This window comes from Zeugodacus cucurbitae, chromosome 4 (assembly GCF_028554725.1).
Source record: "Zeugodacus cucurbitae isolate PBARC_wt_2022May chromosome 4, idZeuCucr1.2, whole genome shotgun sequence".
Taxonomy (NCBI): domain Eukaryota; kingdom Metazoa; phylum Arthropoda; class Insecta; order Diptera; family Tephritidae; genus Zeugodacus; species Zeugodacus cucurbitae.
Genome location: NC_071669.1, coordinates 44,297,715 through 44,313,385, shown reverse-complemented (window position 1 = coordinate 44,313,385; position 15,671 = coordinate 44,297,715). Strand labels below are relative to the sequence as shown.

The following is a 15,671-nucleotide window of genomic DNA, read 5'->3' as shown; positions in this document are numbered from 1 at the left end:
CTTACAACCAAACACTTGCAAATGAATAGTGTGAGTTTATAAAAGTTTAAGAAGAGCGTTAGTGGACTGAGTAGATTACTTTGTTCGAAAAATGCGTTGTCCATATGAATGAATTTATGAACTTTTTTCTTGTCAAAATTGTGTCACAAGATATACGGAAAAAACATTACATTTGTGTTGCTTTTTTCAGAAAATGACAAAGATCCAAATCAGTTCTAACTGATGAGTACTGTATTATAATAAATTGTAACCACAGATTCATTATTCTTATATCACTGAGATCTTGAACTGAAGAAATTTTTAGCTTAATTCCATTACCGAGATACCCCTGTACAAGTAAATTTGGATGAACTGAAAAACGAATAAATATTTTATCATAGTTGTGTTCATTATAAGAATTAACAATGTTGAATCGAACATGTCCAAATAGTGTAAGAAAAGAAAGATACATATGTCCTCTAAGTTAAAAAAATCTCGAACACATTTTGACACGAAAATAAACAACGCTTCGCCGTCGCGTCAGATGACAAAAATCATTATATCTATGTATATATAAAACCGATCCTGATATGAGAAATCTCTACTTTAAACCATATTTCAAACCATTTTAAAAGCTGCCGGTTTAGGTAACCGGAAACGCTCGGATTTTTATAAGGACAAGGACTTGACAACTCAGAAGCAATCTCAAAAATGATTTTCAGATTATTTCTTAGTACTGTAACAATAAAAGCAACCAGATTTCATCAAATCTTCTTCTTCTTGACTGATCCTTCTCCACCTTGTCCTTCACGCCCTCTTCCTTGGGTCTTCCAGCGGGTACTGCATCGAACACTTTCAGAGCTGGAGTGTTTTCGTCCATTCGGACAACATGACCTAGCCAGCGTAGCCGCTGTCTTTTAATTCGCTGGACTATGTCTATGTCGTCGTATAAATCGTACAGCTCATCGTTCAAACGTCTGCGGTATTCGCCGTTGCCAATGTTCAGAGGACCATAAATCTTGCACAAAATCTTTCTCCCGAAAACCCCAGAGTCGTCTCATCGGAGGTTGACATCGTCCACGCTTCTGGACCATAAAGTATGACGGGAATGATGAGGGACTTGTAGAGTTTAGTTTTTGTTCGTCGAGAGAGGACTTTACTTTTCAATTGCCTACTCACTCCAAAGTAGCACCTGTTGGCAAGAGTGAGGATGGGGTGTCAGGACCAGGAACGATTCTTTTGCATGTGACTCAAACAGCTCACGACTTCCGGTCTTAGACCAAGTATCCTCTGAGTAGCCAACAGACATCCGTTTGGAGGCTAGCTAAAGGGAGAAAGGGAAACCCGCTTATCCGGTTGTTCGTAAGGTTTGGGACCCATCACATAAAAAAATAAACCCCAATGAAAAGGAAACTGAAGAGTTGGATCTTAAGATAAAATATAGTCCAGAGATGTGTAATTTACAGGTGAAAAAGAAAAGCAAATCACCATCGTGAAACCTGATAACTCATTCACACAATAATCTTGCACACGGACCGGACCCAATATCCGAAAAATATAACTCCGAAGTATATCTTAAAATATTTTTTGGATTCTTTTTGCCGCTCCCAATATACGAACACGTGTGTGTGTTAGGAAAAGCAAAATAAGAGAATTGTCCTTTGATAATAGAAAATGTTGCAACTAAAAGTTTCTACCTTAATAAATCACCCCAGTGCGCAATGCTGCATTTACAAAGAGAAAGTAGTCGCTGCCAAACAAAACACAAGCGAAATCAAGCAAATGACAAAAAGTTTAGTCAGAAAAACAGAAAATAAAAGAAATTCGATGTCACGCACGGTTGCACCTGCGTGGCGCAGCTGAGGTGTAACATATTTTTTGGAAAAGCGAAAAACTGCAGCCGAAAGCAGCTGCAGCAAAGTGAGTAAAAGTAAGCAACAAGCAACGTGCTGTGCGGGTGTGTGTTTGTGTCGTGGCGTTGCACGAATGCACATATTAAAATCACATTTTGCTGCCGGTGGCGAAATTCGCTGACACAGTGTTGCACCACAATGAAGGAATTTGTTGCAAAACATTGCTCTCGACAGCACAGCGCAGCTAGCCGTATGGTTTTTATTGTTGTTGTTATTTTTTGAATTCGTTATTTTTGTATTTTCTGTGCTTTTTTATCAAGTCACATGGGGGTGGGGTGCACTATGCGCTCGCTCGAATGGATATTGACAACATAAATGTCAACTGCATGTTGACTTACCGTTACATAGTTGCGATATGCATATTTGTGTGTGTGTATGTGTGTTTGGGGTTGACTTTACTAATAGGGCCAACGCAGGTGAGTTCGCCCCAAAAAGCGCGTGAATGCTTTTCCCCAGCTTTTATGACAGGAAATATTGTTGTAATATCATGTTCCACAAGAGGAATTTAAAAAAGTTCATGTAATTACATGGCGGTGTATGTAAGAAGACATAGAACTAACTGTACATTGGTAGGTAAAACGTACGTTATTTTGGATATGTGCAACAGTTGTTCATAAATTTTATTGCTGAATGTTAAGGAGCAACCACAGATTGCTGTAAGGATTTTTGTAGTGAAATACAGATTTTGAAGATTTCAAATATTTACGTTAAGGAGGGCCTGAAAATATTCATGAATATGGATATAAGTATATACTCAGATTAAAAAAAAAAAATTGAAAATGGTCGTATCGTCGCCCATCTATGGGTCAAAACTATATCTCAGAAACTACTAGACCGAATTCAATTAAAATCGGTTATAATATTTTATTGATATCCTAATGACACGGAAGAAATATGGGCGAAATCTGTTCACAACTACACCTACTTCCCATATAACTAAATTTTGAATTTCATCTAATTCATTCACTTTAGAATATATACATCAGGAACCAATGAAGATATCGGAACAGAACTTTGCACAAATACTGCATTTGTAGTACGACATCGCCCTTCTAAAAATCGCCAAAAAGCCGAGAAATCGGACCGTAAGTTTTCAAGTTTTCTAATACATTTTTTTACCGAAAGTATGGGTACGTCTCTCAGATATTTTGAAGAAATTCAGATGGAATATTTCTCTTCTAATAATATGTCTCCGGGCAAAAAATCAGTGAAATCGTGTCATAACATCACCTAGCTCCCATATACACATCTAATGTTAGGGCTTTGAAACTTTCATATGACGAATATGCGAGTCAAATTATGTGTTATATTAATAAAATTAAATAAATAAATTGCGAGAGTATAAAATACATTTGAATGGCATCCATAACAGTAGGACTATGTAGTCTCAGATCGTTTGGATCCTGATGAGAAGCAGATTAATACCAGTAATTCAATCGCGGTTTCAAAATTGGGCACCCGACTGCTATCACGGCATTTAAAAAACTCTTTTACAATTTAGATTTTGTTTGTAAGTTTATTTAAACCTTGGGTAATCACGTACTTTATATATTAGGATTATCAACCACCTCTTCTACATCCAAAGTAACTATTTACTCTTAACATTTCTAAAAAATAGATGACATATTTTAGTTTGCTGAGGTTTTAAACTTCTCCAATAGAGTGATGTGTGTGATATTGATTCAGAAAGAACTGAATATTCAGCAATAATTGCTGTTAAGAGGCATCTGCTTCAAATTGACTCAAACAACCCAGCGGAAGACTTGAAACTATTATACCATATTTCATTACACTTCAGCTTCGTTCAACGGAAGCCATGGTTCAACAACTGAAGCATATTTCTTTCAAAAATAATCACTGTATGATGAGTAAACTTGTTTTTGCTTGCTTTTTTTCATTGAAAACCTTAATTGACCACGAATTAGTTTGAATTTCGTGCACATCAACTGCCTTGCCTGATTGGAAAACGAAATTTCGTTCGATTTTCTTTGAGTTCGGTTTGAAACTTTTAGAAAATATTTGCTGAGTAATTAATATTTGTAACTTTTAGAACCAACAATATTTTCGGGTTTGTTACTGAATCGTGGCAACATAAAATAGACTATTCGGGTGAGAGACAAATGTAGAATTCAACAACAATCAACAATTAGGATGAAGAAAAATAATATTATTTCTCTGCTTTTTTACGACAATTACATTTTTCATGAGATATTTCAGTAGTGATAATGCGATAATGAGCTTAAAAGGGATGGAAAGTATCGAATACATGTGAAAGAAATACATTAGCTCGTTTCTCGATCTATTGACTCTGGAATTATTATTCATAACTACTAATCTTTATGTGGGAAATAATGTAAATCCTCTTATACCCTTAACTACATATAATCAAATGAATACCCATGCCATTCATTTTTCAACCAACTGCATTTTAAAGCAGTAATTACACTACAGTAATTACGAAATTATATCGGACTCTTTAGTTGTAGAGTGCACACACATTACTACTTTCAAATTAAAACAAGGAAAAGTTTGCAAAAGCTAATGGACCTCACATTATGCAACAGTTGCACACATATACACATTCCTCCCGATATAAGTAGACATTAACACATATACAGAAATAAAGTCATACAAAAAGTGTATAAAGGAGTCCACATTTGCTGCACAATGGGTGTCATTGCTGGATGTGGAATGTTGCACACACAATACAATACCCGGCACACTTGCAACGTCGAGAGTTAGTTTTCATGTTGCAACTTTGTTGTGTCAATGCGAGTCAATGTTAATGGCTTAAGTGTTGAAAATGTTTTCAATGTGAGTACAGTTTGCTGTTGTTGCCTCATTGCCTCGTTTGCTTGCTGCCAGTTGATTGTTGCAACTTTGTCAACTCTGTTTGCAAAGTGTCACAAATCGATGTCATTTGTGTGCAACTGTAATTAAATTTCAAAGCCATTCTGTGAAAGAAATGCAAGGAGATTGCGAGAGAAACACTACAAGTGGGAATATGCAAATGGTGTCAAGAGTCGAGGAGAGCTCAAGTGCGAGGTGTCTCTTATGAAAGCACATGCAACACGACACAACATTGAATATTTATTCGATTTGAAAGTTAAAAGTTGCACTTAGAAACATTTTTTAGTGATGGGGAGCATTAATTACTCTCAAATTGCGCTAACTTTGAACAGATTTCAAGCACTTGCTGCAGAATAGAGTGAGGAGTGGAGAAGCTGTGTGCACCTTTAAGTGATATGATTTAAAGAGATATGATTGTATGTTGTTCACTGAGGTCTTGCATTATAAGTAATGTACCGCGAAGTATATAGCACCGAAGCTTCGCAGCTCTAGAGGAGATTATAAAAGAGACAATTTGCAAATGATCTATCGGTTGTTATAGTGGTAATAACTTGGGTCAAACATTGAAATGCAAATGTCAGATGATTTATGAGACTGTGTCTTGTCATGGCTGAAAATGAGACCGTAATAGTCGAAGTTAAATTCATATTAATCCAAACTCTAACGTCAGACTTTTATTACATGCAGATCCAAATAGGAAGTATCTGGTCTCCATCCTGAAACTAAAAACATCTGTTTTGGGACCCCACAAGCCCGATAAGTTGTGGAATGATGGATGATCGTATGATCGTAGGAAGTGTCGACCGACCGTAGTTTCCAAAATATTCGGATTAATGAAGGTATTTAAAAACATATTTACATTATGCTAGACTCGAATGAAGAAGTTTTAGTTAATGAATAATAGACAATTATCTAAAAGTTATGGCAAATGAGCCCATCTTAAAGAGCCTGAGACTGCCGCTGAATGAGGCGAAAAGTGGGCTCTATATTTGTAAGGTTTTACTCTTGTCGTTGAGTTCTATTGGTCATTTTAGTTGTTGTTTACAAATCCTTGACTATGTTTCCCTGTAAAATAATATAAAGATGCTATTAAGGTTTATTTTGTTATTTTTCCAATGAGAATATTCTCAGTTATTTCAAAGTTTAAATCAATAACCATTCATTACGAGTACATAAAGTTCCCTGGTTGTAAAATCTAAAATACCGGCTGAAACAAGAAAAGAAGGTCCAAGTTCGGGTGTAACAGAACATCTAAGACTCTCGAAATCTATTTATTTAATTTTATAAAGGCTCAACCCACACCGGATTTGTCAAAAAAGTCTTTGACTAATAAGACACAAAAACGTATCGTGCTCTAACCCACACCACACGTTTTTGTTTCGTCTTGTTCGGTGTGGGCCGTCACATATGAAGTTATGGGCTGTTGTCGCATGAGACATGAAAATACGTCTTAGCTAATCCGGTGTGGGACAACACATATTTTAACCCATATAGTATAAAAGGGTTGTGGTAATTCCTGTGCCGGTTTCTCCAATTTTCGCCACCTAATATCGAGGATTATATGCTCAACTTATTTCGCTAAGATATCTCACATATTAACGATGGAAATACTACCATAAAATTTTGGGTTTTGTGGAGTAGTTCCTGAGCTTTTTTTTGATAATAAATTAAGTGCCACGCCTACTTTCTCATTGTTATACCAACTTAACCAACTTTTCTCGAACATTTTTTTTAAATTTATTTCGCTGTAGAGAGTTTGGCTGATATAGCTTTAGTAGTTTGGGAGATGTATCCATAATTTGTTAGAGGTTTCCCTCTGCGATACCAACTCTCTCTCTTGGTGCCAACTCTCTCTTTCTAGCAAGTACCATTCAGATAACTTAATTTTAACTCAAGTGTTGCACGGACAGACGAACAGACGGTCGTGCTAATTTAAAAAGCCCATCGGAACATCAATTGTTTCTAAGAGATTATGAAACCAATAGCTTTCACATATACATAATGGTGATATACCCGATTCTTACAAATGGATTCCGTCGGGTTTCTCACCACTCAATAAAAATTTAAATGTAAAAAATGTGATTTATCCTAAAAGCTCTCTTCAAATGTTCAATTAACGGTAAAATATTTCAGAATGCAGTTAAAGAGTATTCCAAATTTGTTTATAACAATCGCTGCCTGAAATTTAACTGCTACTAATTTTCTGCTTGAGTTTATGCTCGAAAGTTTAATATTCAATTTTCATATTCTCTGCCACCACTGCTACGAGTACACAGCACTGCGCTACTCACCTCTATCCTGCGCCGTGAGCAGCGACGATGACAGTGTCTGCTTCAACTTTCCAAAAGTTCCGCCAGTGTCGGGTTGATTCTGTGTGGATGGCGTCTCATCTGTGGCGACCATCTGCGGGAAACGAGAAGAGCGAGAGCAGAAAACGGAAATGAGTGAGTGCATGAAATGGCAAATAAAAATATACAAAATTCACGATTTTTTTCACTTTTCAAATTGCAAGTAATTGAAAAATGTGATGAAAAACGCAGTAAACTGCGAGTGATGCGACGCAGCTGAAGTTCTTACGTATTTATAAATATCTGCATACATATATATCCTAACACACTCATACATATATTATTTGCAATATATATTTGTTGTTGTTGGGTACTTTCGCCTCCACACATTTTTGTTGCGCCGCCACAGGTGCATCATTTTAATTAAATTCCTGCAAAATGTACACCGCACCGTTCCGTTAGCCATAAAAATGCTATAAACTCGAAGTGGAATTTTTGCTGCTGCCAATCAAAGTGCGAGAGCAAATATCAAGCGAGCAAATGCTTTATGAGTGCTGTCGACACACCTCACCTCTGCAGGCCATCTCTCTCCACCGCTGAGAGTGGTGGACTGTTGAGGTATGCCTTTGTTATTTCACATATTTTCATTGTATTGCTGTGTGTTTCCGTTAACTGTTTTTTTATATTTTATGTTGTTGCTGGTTTTTGCTGTTAATGCTTTGTTGTTCGATGTTTTGTTGCTTTTCATTTTATTAGTCATTTGCTTGATTTTTATTTTCCTTTCTCTGCTGCGCTTAGCAATCGCAAATACACCTGCGCTAAATTAACTGTACATACACACATATGAAGGCATATATATATATATATATATATATATATAACAAAGAGAATACCTGCGCATATGATCCCAGCCGAACCCAACAAAAAATTGCGCTGAGCTACAACAACAACAGCAGTACATAGAAAGCAACTCAAACACCAATAAATAATGGTAACACCAACACACCTTCCTTTCACTTCACACTCACATAAGCACACACACACACACGTTAAAGGTATTTGCTTGGGCAGCAATCCCCATCGATACCGTTATCCATTAAACTACAGATACTTTGTGGATAGATAATAGGATATTTTATGGCTGCTAAAGGACACTTTTATGACGCAATAATTTGGGTTGAAAATTGAAAGAAAAAAAAACACAAAATTAAACAAATAAGAAGTAAGGAAGGGCTAAGTTCGGGTGTAACCGAACATTTTATACACTCGCAATTGTAATTCCCTGAGGTGAAATGTAGCGGACCATTTAAAAATTTATATAGCAATCTTTGACTCACTACACAATCATCAACAACGGTAGATATATTGTGTTCTCAACACCTTCCATTACACTTTATAAGAAACAAAAAAGGACACCACCGAGATATTATTATACGTAGTCTTTATTTAAATGTAATAAGACTTAATTTAAGCAACTGGAGCGAATCCGATGCGGTTGTTGCCCATATCGAATTCGGTGTAGTACATGCCAATGAAGATATCACCCAAGATCCAGAAGTCAGTACCCATGTAGCTGACGGCAGGTGAGCACTCACCATAGCTGTTAAGAATGTATTGGGAAGCAGGTACAAGGAAGGTATTACCGCCAATGACGAATTCCATATCAGGCAAGCTATCGATCGCTGAGCAGTCAACATAACCATCACCATCGGGATCAACGATGTTCATGTATGTGATGTAGGCATTGTATGGGGCAACAATGAGCGAGGTGCCAGTATCAGCGATAGCTTGGCAACCGTTACCGCACATAACTTGTCCGCCCATGGTAGCACCACCCAAGCTGAATTGCCAGTAGCCTTGTTGAGAGATTGGCACATAGGTGAGACCACCTTGGTAGAGGTTGGGATCTGAACCACCCAAAATCATTTGACCACCCTGGTTGGAGGTACCAGCACGAGCCAAGTAAAAGGAGAACACATCATTGCTAACCAAACCCTGAGACCAGATGTTGTAGAAAGGTGGCACAACGTTGTCATTGGAAATCGATTGGAAGGCCATACCCAAAATACCATCGAAGTTGGCGTTCACGAATTGGGTGCCAGGTTCCAACATAGCTTCAGCGAACACTTGGTTTTGAATGGTGAGTCCAGCTACAGAGACGGTATCCTGTGACAAGAAACCAGACAAACTGCCAGTACCATATTTAATGGCAAAGCTTTCACCGTTGGCAACATAAGTGCTGGAAGCGCTCGAGTCATATTGGTTGTGGCTTTGGCAAGCTTGGTTGCTGCTGGGGCAGGTGGATGATGGGATCCACAAGTTGGATGAGCCAGAATCGAAGAGTACCAAGAATTCCTGTGGTGGTGTACCGATGGTGATCTTGCCGTAGTAAGACATATTCAGGTCATTGTCCAAATCTTCGGTGGCGCTGCGTGCTCCAGAAACATTGTATTTGCCGCGCAAGTAGGCGGTCTCGGTCTTCACAGACTGACGGGTTGGGCGGTAGTTGGGGTTCTTGAAGATGGGCACGCGCACCAAATTGGCCGAGGCCAGGGCGACGCAAATGGTCAGGAATGCGAGGAACTTGAACATCTTGCTGTTGTGGAGAGAAAGAAATTTTATTTTTAATATATTTGCTAGAATGGAAAACTCCGAATTCACTTTGAACTTACTTTTAATTTGTTATTAATGTCGTATAGCACCAGCTGATGATATACAACTATGTTGTAAATTCTGAGCTCATCGCTTTTATAGTGGCAGCGGTGCTTCTTATCATGACAGCTGCGCGTTATCAGTATTCTTAACTAATTGGACCCTCGAAATGGTAAGTTTATGAATCAAAATATTTTTTATTTACGAAAATAGAAATAAACACGCTGGACCTTTCGGTGATCCCATGATTACAGCAGTGCGTGTTTTTCAATTCTCAAAGCTTATCGGTTTCAAATGAAGTGGCACTGATTGCTCACCATGTGTGTTAAATGAACTCGTTATCTCTTTCAGCGAACCTTTCCGCTGGTTTGTATTTTTTTTCTTCTAATAATCACCTGAGATCGAAAGCGATAAAATGTTGGCAAACAATAATTTACAAATCGTGGATGTCTGCATTGTATATATATATATACATACTTATAAATATGGAGTGTGTATATATTTAGAAATAAAGTATTTGTGCAAAGTTTTGATCCGATAACTTCACTGGTGCTTAATTTATAGATTACTAAGTGAACGATTCAGATGGGCTTCAAAATTGTGGCATATAATTATTATTTATTTATTGATAAGTTATAGCAATTTATATGTTTTCGGTTTTCCCCTTTTTGTGGTAGCAGTGGTCCGATTTCGCCCATCTACGAAAGCATCCTTCTTATAGTGCCAAGGAACAGTTGTACCAAGTTTCATCAAGATATCTCAATTTTTTACTCAAGTTACAGCTTGTACAGACAAACGGTACGACAGACATCCGGATTCCAAATTCACTCTTCACTGGTATTCATTGGTATACATAACTCTGTATCTCTTTTAGTTTTAGGTGTTACAAACAACCGTTATGTGAACAAAACTATGATACTCTCTTAGCAACTTTTTTGCGAGAGTATAAAAATAAAATGTACGGAAATGTAGTGGCAATCATTGGCTAACAGCGTGTGCGTGCGTGTGTAGTAATATAAAGCAAATGCAAACATTTCTGTGTATCTATAAAAATCTATTATGCTCTTAGATTGCCTATAAATAGCACAGTGAAAACGCTTTATTATGGCAAGTGTGGTATGAGCACATAACCTCACTTTTGACCTCTTTTCAACGCGCTAGATTGATTAGAAAATGGTTATGTTGTATGGTCGAGATTCCAGAAAAGGTGCGCAAATTTGGAAAGTGGGCAAGGGATATGCTACTATATTTAAACGTATTTTTTTTTATCTTAAAATATTTATGTGTAAATGTTATTAATATCCTGAAGCGATTGTCGTATAGATGAAGTGTTTTTGAAATATTCATAAGTATCATAGTTTGAAGCACACAACACTTACAGACACTGTTTATTATGACAATACAATATTAGTACCAAATTTTTAATACTCTCTAAAAAAAGCGATTCATCATTATAGTGTGTTAAAATTTATACGAATTAGAAAAATCAGTTTAGTACTAAATTTTCAAAAAATATTGTACTAGAAAATGTGTTTTATTAATTTAATATTTTGCTAATAATATTGCATTCAAAAGACGAAGAAGTTATATTTTTCGTGTAACTTAAAGCTTAGACAATTTGGATTTGCGAGTAATACTAAAGGTTAAATGTGGAAAAAGGTTCTAAATGGTTTTATTTTATTTTTTTTTTTCAACGAGATCGAAAATAACTAGTAAAGTATTAAAATGCATATTCCGAGTAAGCCAATAGTTTTACTTGTTTGAATTGTAGAACAGATTATAATCAAGAGTGAGCTCTATGCTATTTTGGTATCGAATTTCAGACATAGAAGAGCGTTCTTTCATATTACAAAAATAGTAATATGCACTTATGTAAGTATATAGAAGTGCTTATATGTATACATATTTTAAGTTCAGGATTGGTTCTAAAGAATTGGATGCCACGACTATGTATAACATTATGTGCCAAGAAAGTCGTATTCCCCAACTACGGTTGTAATTCCAGGGATTAAGCCTGCACTTCAGACAATAATTGAAACTATAAAATATTTGACAATCTTCAGATTTACTTTTCACTAATAATTATCTCGACACGTTTTTATGGCTAAGTTATACAATAAATTAGTAAATTTTTCAATATGGAGAAAAAATGTTTACGCATGAAGATGAAAACGTTATAGCCGGTAAATTTTAAAATGATTAATATAGATTATTGTAGATCTGTATTAAGCGTAAATTACCATAATTTGTTAAACTTTGAATTGTTGTAATCGTATAGTGAAGTATGTAACAAATAAGCATATTTCAAAGTTGGCTCAAACTTGGCTTCGATGAAGATACTGATTACCTTCTCCACAGCCAGTCTTGTTATATTGCAAAGTAGAGGTTGAATTATTTTAAGCAGCATGATGGACAACTCACACTCTTTTTAATTGCAAGTGAGTGGTGATAGTCCAGGCAATTTTAAATAGTCAGTGGGACATGATGGTTTGTAGCTGTGTCAACTTTTCTGGAACGAAATTCTAAATTGTAGCATTACGATCATCGATATCTTTGTTTTTTACCACCAATATAGGACATTCAAGCAGTCATTTATGATTATCATATTGTGGTTTCATGTCCGGAAAACACGATAAATAAGCTCATCTTTCGAGTTCATGAAGTGGCAGAAATCTGTTGGAAATATTACTAATCCGTCGAGGTGTCAACTGCGACCCAACTGCTTCTACAATCGCAATTTTGATGTTGTTGCAAAATCACTCGTATGTTAGTTGTTAATTGGCGATTTTTTATGTGTCGCCACAAATTACGGCCACAAATTCGGTTTGGCCGTTCTCAACTTTTTGCGAGACTAACGAAAAGCAATAAACAAAGAATTAGCGGTACAGCTGTTAGTTAGCGGTTCAGCAGCGAGTTATGCGCTTAGCAACACATTTTGCCATTCATTTTTATATGATTAAATTTCACAGTATGGGAGAATCTGAAATAAATTTCGAATATATCTATATACAATTCGTCAGATGTTAAATATCTTTAGAGAGGATTGGAGTTCATTCCATAGCTCTCTTTCAGAAGTTCTACTAAAGCCATATGCCTTGCATTTTCTCCTTAAAAAAATCGAAAATGTATTAAAAGGGGAAGTAATCATTTTTTTTTTGAATGGGCTCTATCCTCACATTAGAATTAGGGCTTCGACTTTAATAATATTAATTATTGTATAGAATAAATATATTTATAAATTCGTATTTAAATATTAGACACACACCACACCAGCATTTCCACTTTTAAACAGATTTTAATAGAGTAAGTGGGTATTTCTACACATTTTCTAACTCTCCCCGCCATTCCCCAAACCACCGACCATAAATATATGCTCAACACCAACATGAAGCAAAAGAAGAAGTTTGCAACAAAGTAAACACTTTCAAAATTTTACGTTAAATATGCAAAGGTGTTGAGTGGATTATGAAGGTAAATTTTGAGGTAAGCTCAAGCAAAGCAGCCGAAAGTAAAATGGCATTTTCGTCGACACGTTATGTGTAAGTATTAGCGAACACCTTTACCCTTTACGTGCCTGCTCTTAATAAAAAAAAACTGTTATACCAAAAAAAGAACTGCGAGCTCACGCTGGTCTAACTTTAACCACAAGCGTATGTAAATATGTTGGCGTATTTCGCACTAAGTCGCTCGGGACTGCATGAGGCATTACGTATACGCCACGGTGCCTGTGTGCTCTGTGTAATAACGAGCTGATTTCCTTAGAAAAAAAGGCTTTGATTTTGCAATGTAGGGTGGAAAGGCATGGATATCATACGCTATATAGAAAATAAGTACATTTCCGTGAGTCTTTAGCAGCGGAGAGCATTTCCCTCTTTTGGTGTAATATTTTAGGTTTATGGTTTTTTTATTATTTATTTAATATTCAAATAGCTAAGGTCGTCCTTAGCCCTTTTCTTGATAACTAACAATTTCATGATACAATTTTAAATACTTTAGCATATTCAAAGACCTTTGCGATCAAGTTGTAGAATTCTATTTCATTTTCTTATTCTATGAGAATAAATGGTGTTTTTTGAATTTATAGAAATTTATAGCATAAAAACAACTAATGTGTTGAAGTATTTTTAATAGAACTTCTGAAAGAGACCAAAAAAGTTAATGATGGCCTCAAATACCTAAGAATGAATATAATCCCCAAAGACACCATAGCGGCCATTGGATAACTCCAAGAGTCTTATTCGAAGAGCAATTTAATGAGTACCACTACTAAACAGACATTTAGTAAGCGTTTGAAGAGCAAAAACACTACTAGCCTTTGGTACAAATGACAATACCGACTGAAGGCTTCTAAAATCACTTGTTTTTCTCTGCGCCACTATTACCCTTGAATTACTTTCCGTTAATAAATTAACAGCGTTCTATTTGAGTATGTATAAATTAAGCCGGTGAGTACCGCTAATTGCACTCACTTGTACAACACTCCACCCTAATGAAATACATGTAAATATATATATGAATAGGTGTGTTATTCAATAGTTGAAACACAAATTGACCCATATAGCGAAATAAATTTATTTGTGTGTTTAAATGAGTATTGATGATTTGCTGGGCCGTTAAAGCACACATGTTTACAAGCGAACACAAGTAATTTCCACGATTAATGTCACGCATTAACACAACACGACCCAGCCTTGTTCAATAATTACACATAAAACCAACACACACAGACACACAAAACACGCGTCCATCAACGGCAAATACATCGCAGCCTCATTTGTCAATTAATAATTGCATTACTGCGCATTCATGTGCAATGAAAAATAAATTTGGAAATTTTGGAAAATTAATTGGCGGTCAGCACATTGACGGCCATCACTCATGTTGCAGGCAAGTCAAGTGTGACAAAATGGCTTCCGCTGTGGGAAAACATATTTGTTTCCGTTTAATAATTAAAATTGAAAATTATTCGTTTTGGAAATCGAGGGCAATGAATAATTTTGAAATATATATATGTATGTACATTTGGTTAAAAATGTAATATCAAAGATGTTTTACCGAGCGAGTTGTTTGAAAGAGTAAAACCTATTTTTGATGAGTTGAGTGGAATTTAATAATATATTATTCTAGGAATTCGTCAATGATAATCCTCAACATGATCAAATATTATTATATAAAATTTTATTGCTTACGGTCCTCCATCTAGGTCACCCGGTCAGCTCAGCGAGCCGGCTTAAAATGCGATAACTATCTGAGTACTAATGTAGAAAAATATTTTTAGAAAATGAGTTATGTCCTTTGACAATTCAACCACTTTACCAGTTTTCTAAGTAGTTACTATTTCCCTACATACCCCTTATAAGTCACAAATATCATTAGAGCTACACAATTCACATTTGATAGGTTCTTTAAATGCTAAATGAAACCAACTTGAACAGTTAAGGAAGGTCTAAGTTCGGGTGTAACCGAACATTTTATACTCTCGCAATTTATTGATGTAATTTTATTCAGATAAGACACAACTTGCCCATATATTCGGCATAAAGTCCATTAGAAAACCAAAATCAGTATATATAGTATATGGGGGCTGGTAATTCATGGACCGATTTCAACTATTTTTCCATCAACTATATTCCATCTACCAACATTCTATTCAAGATTATATGCTCACTAAATGTTGCTGATATAACTCACATATGAACCGATATATATGGTATAAAGTCCAATGAAAGTTTGAGATATTAGGAGAAAAATATTCCCTCTGTATTTCTTCAAAATATCTCATAGACTTACCTATGTATATTTTCGTTAAAAAAATTATTAGAAGTATTGAGGTCCTCATGTTCGATATATAGGGTCTTAAAACTTATGGTCTGATTTTGACGATTTTTAGAGGGCGATGCCACACTATAAATGCAGAATTTATGCAAAGTTCTGTTCCGATAACTTCACTTGTGCTTACTTTATATATTGTAAAGTAAACGGTGCGGAT

General features: G+C 35.9%; 2 protein-coding genes across 4 annotated transcripts in view; both read right to left on the bottom strand.

Moving 5' to 3' along the window:
• Positions 1-15,671, bottom strand: part of LOC105221113 (regulating synaptic membrane exocytosis protein 2) — a 124,839-nt gene that overhangs the window by 94,388 nt on the left and 14,780 nt on the right. For both annotated transcript variants that reach the window (XM_029046175.2, XM_029046176.2), the window contains exon 2: positions 7,034-7,145. In XM_029046175.2, coding sequence (XP_028902008.2) covers positions 7,034-7,145 — 112 coding nt within the window. The remainder of the gene's footprint in view (positions 1-7,033; positions 7,146-15,671) is intronic.
• The window catches only part of LOC128919785 (lysosomal aspartic protease-like), a 93,394-nt gene continuing 86,177 nt past the window's right edge, over positions 8,455-15,671 (bottom strand). The window contains exons 1-2 of one of the 2 annotated variants that reach the window (XM_054228439.1): positions 9,703-9,859; positions 8,455-9,626 (exon numbers count right to left, since the gene is read on the bottom strand). In XM_054228439.1, coding sequence (XP_054084414.1) covers positions 8,498-9,622 — 1,125 coding nt within the window. In that variant the 5' untranslated portion in view covers positions 9,623-9,626; positions 9,703-9,859 and the 3' untranslated portion in view covers positions 8,455-8,497. Of the gene's footprint in view, positions 9,627-9,702; positions 9,860-15,671 lie in introns of those variants that run through there. The other variant, XM_054228440.1, reaches the window with a different exon arrangement.